General features: G+C 46.9%; 1 protein-coding gene across 2 annotated transcripts in view; it reads left to right on the top strand.

Annotated features, from left to right (window-relative positions):
* The first annotated feature begins 91 nt into the window (after window positions 1-91).
* Window positions 92-7,864, top strand: part of MLXIP (MLX interacting protein) — a 45,565-nt gene continuing 37,792 nt past the window's right edge. Inside the window, exon 1 of one of the 2 annotated variants that reach the window (XM_031592551.2) lies at window positions 92-504. In XM_031592551.2, the coding sequence (XP_031448411.1) occupies window positions 134-504 (371 nt within the window). In that variant the 5' untranslated portion in view covers window positions 92-133. The remainder of the gene's footprint in view (window positions 505-7,864) is intronic. The other variant, XM_031592550.2, reaches the window with a different exon arrangement.

Genomic DNA, 7,864 nt, shown 5'->3' with positions numbered 1-7,864 from the left:
GGGCGGGCCGCGAGGGCGGGGCTGCGGCTCCGGCTCCTGCCGGCGGGGCGGGGCGCTGAGGGCCGGTCCGGGGCGGAGCGGGGCGGTGGCGGCGCAGAGCGGGCCGGGGGCTGGCGGCGGCGGCAGCGGGGCCATGGCCGCCGACGTGTTCATGCGGCCGGCGCAGCTCCTGGGCGCGGCGGGGCCGCTGTCCCCCCGCACGGAGCCCGACGAGGACTCGTCGGACACCGACGACGGCGGCGCTTCGCCCGGAGGAGGGCGGCGGTGCGGGCCGCGGCGGGGGCAGCCGCCGGGCCCCCAGATCATCCATTCGGGCCACTTCATGGTGTCGTCGCCTCACAGCGAGCACCCTCCCAAGAAGGGCTACGACTTCGACACGGTCAACGAGCAGACCTGCCAGACCTACCAGTTCGGGGCGGCCCGGGGGGGCGGCGGCGCCGGGGGGCGGCTGAGCATCGACGCGTCCCTCACGAAGCTCTTCGAGTGCATGTCCCTGGCCTACAGGTACCGGCCGCGAGTCGGCGGCGCGGGGAAAGCCCCGAGGGGGGCGGGGAGGGGCGCGGGGCCCGAGGGCGCGGGGCCGGGGCAGCGCCGGGGGCGGGCGGGGCCGCGCGACGCCGTGCGGGAGCCGCTTCTGCCGCACGAGAAGTTGGGGCTCCTGCGCTGCGCTTAGGCCACGGCGCTGAGGGAAAGCTGCGCCCCGGCCCGCGCCCGCCGCGCTTCGAGGCGTGCGGGGACACCGGGGGCAGCGCGGATCGCGGCGCGCCGATCCCGTCCCGGCGTGGGCGCAGCGCGCGGCATCGCCGCCGGCTTTGGTGCGAGCGGCCGTCTTCTGCACGGAGCCCGAGGCAGAGCCTCGCGGGGAGCGCTTGTGACACCGGGACCGCTCTCTGAGCTTTCTGCCCGGCTCTCTTTCTGTAACTGCCTCAAGAAAGTAGAGTCTGTCATTGTTTCCTTTGTTCCGGTGGCTGCAGCTGAGCGCTGCACTTCCTGGGTTTATCGGCGCCTCGCGCTCTGACTTCGGTTTTGCTTTCCATCAGTTTGTTCAGATGTTACGTCCACATTTAGGCCCTTTGTCTGTCTTCCAAAATGGAGGCAGAGCGATGGATCAGAAGTGTTGGGAAAGATGTGTGTCTGCCAGAACCTTTTGTTCCACGCGATAGATCAGAACGGGATCCGGTCTGATGTTCTCTATTAAACGTGTTCTGGAAGTTGATTAGAAGGGATGATGGAAAACTCCCCTGAGCGTTATCAACAGGAATACTTATCTTCGTTTGTAGGAGCCATGTTAGCTGGAGCCGAACTTTGCCCACCCCAGATGTCTCTATTCTTTGCCTTTTTACAGGGGCTTTTCTTCTGGTTTTAGAATTTATTTATTTTGAAGTGTTGCTCAGTGAAGAGGAAACAATAGAACCGTCCGCTTGGTACCTTTAGTGAGAAAACAGAGCTGTAAGTAACCTTGCTTGGGTAATTTGTACCAGCAGGTTATTAGTTACTGATGTGAAGAGGCTCATAAAATCTTAGCATTTACAAAACAAAATAAAAACGTGACACTAAAAATCAACCGTTCTGCCTGAGAGGAATATGCGGAGGAACCAAAAGTATCAGGAGTGACACAGCTTCTGTGTATCTCCTCACCAGCCTCTATTACACATGTAGGCTGAGGCTCACTGCCTTAGAAGTGGTCTGTACTCTCCTTGGGGCATGTGGCACTTAGGGGAACAGCGTGTGCCTCTTTTGCTTTGCTTCATGTTGGTCTGAGGGGCTCTGGTTGGCTCGGGGATGGTTTTGTTGTTACCTTTGCTGTATCTTTATCATTGCTGACAAAAAATGCAGATATCATGTGCGCACTTTTTCTACTGCTGTCACTGGATGGAAACCCATGCTAGAGAAAAACAAGAAAATAACCCCACAGCAGAAAGGTGCAGAAGTGTCTTTTGGCATTGTGGCTGTTGCAGAGCCAGCAATGAAGGGCCTGAGCCAGCAAGTCATGTTTCTGGAGCAGGTTGATAACTACGTTAAGTACAGAAACAAGGAAGTTGATGTAACAGAGCTGTGTGCGCAATATTTATTTACACTTGACACCCATTGCTGATATCTCAGTGTTTAAGTCTTAAAAAGAAGCACTAAATTGTGTTATCTATCAGCCTTACCGATGAACTAGCAAAGGAAGTTTTTCTGCCAGGTCAGGATGATTTAATTTTGAGATGGTCAGATTTATGCTGAATCACATTCACTTGGGGATGCGTAGCATAGCCTGGCCTCTTCTAATTGTGCTGGAAATATATTTTTTTGTCTTAAATAGCTTTGTTCTATTAAGCAACTGCTGCACTTTTTTATGATTAAAAAAGAAGCTGTTTCTGAACGTGATGGAAGTGTTTGCCTCGTGCCTTTGAGCAGTACAAGCTAACCTGATTTTGATTTTCATCCTATGTGTCTCAGTCACGTATCCATCTGCACAGGCAGAAGAACCTCATTTCAGATGAGCTATTTCACAGAGGAAAACGTGGCCGGAGCACGCTTTGCTGTACAGTTCGGAGATTAAAACAATCTGCTGAATCAATAAGTTACTTATAAACGCTGCAGTTTACCACAGGTGTCACGCGGGCTGTACTTTATCTAATTGTCACCAGGTTTCTTCATGAGATTGATTGTGGTAACTGTACTGTGCTGGCGGAGGTAGAAGAGCCCTGGTTTTTCTCTTCCAGCTCTTTCATCTCAGTGCTGTAAAACAGTGTGACCTTGCACATCTTTGTGTGCATAAGTAGCGCACGTAACTGCAGTTGGTACATGGCGGGTAGGCAGCTTTATACATAAAGATTTAAAAAATATGCTTTCCAAAATGGAAACGACCTTTGCCATTGTTCCTTCTACTAGTGAGAAGCTATGCCAATAATTATGTGGCCCGTAATGGCTGTTACGTAAATTACATCAAATGAAATGTAATCCTGATATTTAATTTACTGGAACCATTTACTGACTTTAAACTTATCCAAATATTTACATCACCCAAAAATAACTTTCCCAAACTGAACTATATTCTGAGATGTTTTGGTTATAGCACATCGTAATGTAAGTTGGTTGATTCTCTTTTTTTTGAGATCTGGAAAGAAGAATTTTTCCAAATTTGGTCTTACAGCACTGTCATCTTCAGCAGAAGAATAATTTTCAGTTCCTTATAGCACCCAGGCTGAAGGCTTTTGTGAGGTGAAAAAATGTGCTGTAAGAAAGGATGCTGCAAGCCATTAATGGCCCTATTGGGCTGGAATATGGGAGTGGCAGCATTCCCTGTGGAAAGCTCTGCTTTGGGAACGTGCAGTGGAAGATCCAAAATCTAAAATATGCATGTAGAAATACAGATCTCCCTCTTGCATTGGCAGGCAGAAGATCCATGCAGCTGAGGGAGCAGGTCAGCCAGCTGTGTGTGGTAATGTACAAGGTGTAAACAAAGCATGAGCCTTATTTTAGGAATTAGTGAGCGTGAGTTGTTCTTTAATGTGGGTGGCTTTCCTCTTAGACTTCTGTTACGTGTAATTATGCCAGCTGATGTCAATCTTACTCGGCGGTATGACATGATAGGGTAAATGAAAATGACTTTGTGGGCTTGTTTATTATTAAGTAGCCTCAGAACCTTCTCACCTTCTAATGAGAGCTTAAGGAGCACGCCAGGCGTTGTATTTAAGGTAAGAGTGTTAGTGCTGGCATTAGGTACTTGTTTAAAACCTTCTGGATCCTGCTCGTTAAAGTTGCACGGAACATGAGTGTGAGGTGTGGGAGCCGTGGCATCAGTTTGCTTTTTAGAAGCTTGCCAGGTCATTTCTAGATCTCATCTCTCCTCTTTGGCAATCTGACCCCATTGCTTTATGTAGATGTAAGCCAAAAACACTCCCTTTGGTGCTGGACTGACATTTCAGATTGACTTGTTTCTAAAGCACGTTTTCACATACAGTGACTGAGTGCTTTGGGAAGTTCTTGGCAGTGGTGCTAGCAGGTTGGAAAACGCTTCCAGAATTTATCTCTTCATTTTTATATGCTACTTGTGGGAACAACTCTGACAAATACACCTGTGCTCACTTCATAAATTAATCCTAATTTGAATTGAGTTGCTGTGTTATGAGCACTGGTGGGTAAGGTATGCTATGTTCGGAGCATAATGTGAATCAGGACAGTGTTACTGAGCCTATTACCTTGCTTAAGTCAAGTGCTTGATATAGTCATAAGCTTTTAAGCTCTATTTAAGTAACTGGTAAGTTGCACCGTGACAACCTTGAGCCTCAGGAAGGTTTTCAGAAAGGTTGCTGAGCTGTGCTCATTTCAAAGATGCATCTGTTTTGCCAAAGTAAATATTTAATAGTGGTTGTGTGAAAATTAAGATTTTGGTGTCTTCGGTGCTACGCATGCCTGGGAAGAAATGATAAATTCCGAAGACAGATTTAGATGCAGGAACAACCTTTTTTTTTTTTTTTTCCAGCAGGCTCCGTGCCTGGTGCTTTTGGTGGCTTGTGCTCTTTGTTTTTTGTGTTTTTTTGTTTTTTGTTTTGCTGTGTGGGGTGCACTGCAGAGGTGTGGTCTGCAGTAATTGCACTTCTTATAAAAACCGTGCTGTTGATATCATCTTGTGATTTACCAATCCATCTGCATGTTGTCTCGTAGTTTTCTTGTCCTGCGTTCCCAAGTAGTAAACAGATCTTATTTTCTGGCATAAACACAATGTGGATTTCATAACCGTCATTTTTGTTGGGTTGTTGAAATAGGGAAATGGGGAGTTGTGTGTCCTCAGATTGCCAAGTTCTTGGCTGAACTGCGAGATATGGATTTCTTTTTGTGAGGATTTTGTGTTGTGTGATTATGGTGGGCTTTGAACGAAGTAGATTTTGGCAGCAGAAATCAGCATTTTGGTTACCTGTTTTTCTTTCTTTCTTTCATCTGAATAGCAAGAGGAATTAAAGCCAAAAAATCCCAATTTCTCAGCTTTCCTCATGAACTTCTATCTACTCCTTTTGTAGTTCACTGAATCGTGCTTGTTTGTGACTCTTACGTGTTGGGAAAAAAGATTTCCCCTCTCTTGGAAGGCAGAGCTGATGGTACAGCAGCTGCTGGTCTGTCTTTGTATCCCTGAGCCTTAAACAAAGGGGTACCCACAGCTGCTGCAAGGTAGGAAGTGGTGGGAGGTGTAATGGAGCTGTGTAGCTCCACTGAGCCGATGGGCAGGCATTTCTGCAATGCCAGAAAGGTGTTCTAAATTTGCAGAGAAACCGAAAGGCCTGAAAGAGAGTCAGCTCTGTTAAATGTTCTGTATGAGTGGAATTTTTCCTGTAATCATAATATTGGGTGATCACTTGCAAAGAAAGGGGAGTGAGAGGACAAGGTGGGAGGTGGGAGGCTGGCTGAGATTTGTAGTAAAATTACAAGGATCTTTGAGGAATGCATTGGATGAATGAGAAGAGCCAAGTTAAAGGCACACATTGGGGTCGATAGTGGTGATAGAGGTCATGGAGATGAAAACAGGAAGGGGATACGACGATATGATCAAGTTCAATTAAATGGGAGCAGGGGGAGTGCGAGGGCTGCTCCGGTGCTGCCTTGCTTCCTTTTGCTATAGGAAAGAAAGGCTTGTCTCTCTAAAACAAAACAACAAAGCTGATCAGCTTAGAAGCTTGGACCAGTTAGGATCTAATCTGTTATTTCATTTTTAATTAACAGACTGTAGGCTATAGGCTAGCTACTTCCTTTCCTTTGTATGCAGAAATTAATTGCATTTACAGTTTTCCTCTTCTGTCCTTTGATATTGTAATGTCACAGACATGAACAGTCTCTTTAAAGACAAAACTTCTAAGCTACTTCTAAGGAAAGAGGCGAGCTTTCTGAACTCTTTGATGGCTATTGAAATATTTTACAGCTGTCCTATGAACTTTCCTTTCACTCTGGGAAGGAAACCTTTAAAATATGTATAAAACAATTCTATAGATGCTTAGAAAAAGTACTTGTTTCAGTGACCTCCAAAGAAAATAGAGTTGGTTCTTTGTGTTCCAGACAGTGATGGAAAATTCTGAATCTGATTGTTTTTAGTGCAAGCTGAAGTTGCACTATTGTCACAATTTCTGAAGCAGGAAGGCTGGAAAAACAGGGTTAGGAAAAGCTAGGCTTTCCTGAAATCAGTTCTGCTAGTTTTACTGCTAGAACAGAAATTCTAAACGTGGGCTTCTCAAAATATGTTTGTTTGCTCAGAAAGGAGCTGGAGGGTTATTTGCTTTGAATGTGGAAGGTGCTGTCTTTATGCTACTTGCAGTATAATTAATGTAGGCATCTCTTTGTAAATCAGGCAGTAATGGCCATCGGAAGTGTTCTAGCATGCGTTTGCTGCAGCTTATTTGCTTTGTGACATGAACACAAAGCCTTTCTCTGGCCCTTAGTTTCTGGCTTGTTGATCTTAGATAAATCAGCTAACTGCTTACTTTTCCTTTTCCCTTTCTCTTTCACGAAAGTGGAAAAAACACTGCAGAAAGCCAGGTGTGTGCAGCAGCCTTTTTGAGAAGGAGAAATGGAGGAATAAAGTTGAGCAATGATCTATCACGGGAACCTAAAAGGAATCTATATCAAAGGTGACAGTTCAGCTACAAAGCTAAGTAATAAAGGCAAGGAGACAAACAGAAGATTTAGGAGGAAATGAGGCAAAAGACCTGCAGCTTAGTGACACCTGTTAGAAAAGGCACTGAGTTGTAGCTGATGGGGAGCTGCAGATGCAAATTACAGGGTAATAAAACCAGGCTGGTATTTTAACAGTAATCTTAATGCATCGGGAAGGCAGTGTGCTGCTTACTGCCTTTGGCACTTGCTGGGCTGCGGGTGAGGAGCACCTGCTCATGGGAAATGGGCTGTGAGCAGCATCGTGCTCCCTGTGAAAGGGCTGTGGTGTGCCATTGCCAAGAAGCTTGGACAGCCGGGTCATCAGCTTAGGATTCTCAGGTCTGTTTCTGACCATGGCCTTCTGGAGAATCTGCTTTTTTTTTTTTTCCTAGAAAAATCCTGTTATGCATAGAGAAGTTTGGCCTTTTCCCCTGTGGAGAACTGTTTTGTTGTATTTGGAAGTCTAAACGGCATCCGCCTCCTTAAGCTGTCAAACACTTTACTGCCAAGCGAGGCATGACCCCTTTCTGTAAGAGAAATTTGCACAAAAGGTGAACGTGGCACTCCAGATGGCTGCAGGGCCATGCTGTCAGGCGACTGGTTGCATTCTGCGGGCTCCTTGTCTGCTCCCCTCCCTTAGCTTGATGCACAGCAGCTGCTGGGCTTGCTTTCATTGAGCTAAGCGGGTGTTGGACTGAGCAGATGGTTTGGCTGCTCAAACTCACATAGGGATAGTTTATCTGCCTGTCATTCTCATGCATGTGATGATTTCTTATAGGTCTCTTGCAAGCTTAAAGCCCCTGAGGAGGAAGTGGTAAAGGAGTGTGTGAAATGGGGCTCTGGCTGTTCAGTTGCAGCGTGAAGGTTTGGCTTCAGGGCAATTCTGATTCCATCTCTCTTGAGTAGGTTTATGTTTGACCTAAGGTGTTTAAGGCGTTCAAATCCAGAGTGCTGTTTGGGAGCAAATTTAGTAACAGTTAGTGCTTTCCTATGTATAATAGAAAATGGGACTGGACATGGACAGGACCTTGGGAAGCTGTCCAGACCCACGTCACAGCCAAATGGTTCCCTTGGCCGGGCGACCTTAGAAGTTAGCCAAAACATCCCTGCTTAATACCCTTTGCAGGAGGCAGAGCAGGGGAGTGCTGCAGCTCCCAGCCCATGCTCACTGTATGCTGAAGGTACAAAGCCCAGGTTGAGATGAGCAGCTCTGGCAGCTGCTTCATCCTCTCAGGGC

This window comes from Phasianus colchicus, chromosome 18, assembly GCF_987193195.1.
Source record: "Phasianus colchicus chromosome 18, bPhaCol1.hap1.1, whole genome shotgun sequence".
In the NCBI taxonomy this organism is placed as follows: Eukaryota; Metazoa; Chordata; class Aves; order Galliformes; family Phasianidae; genus Phasianus; species Phasianus colchicus.
Note: the sequence above shows the minus strand (reverse complement) of the source record. Positions and strands in the feature narration are given on the sequence as shown.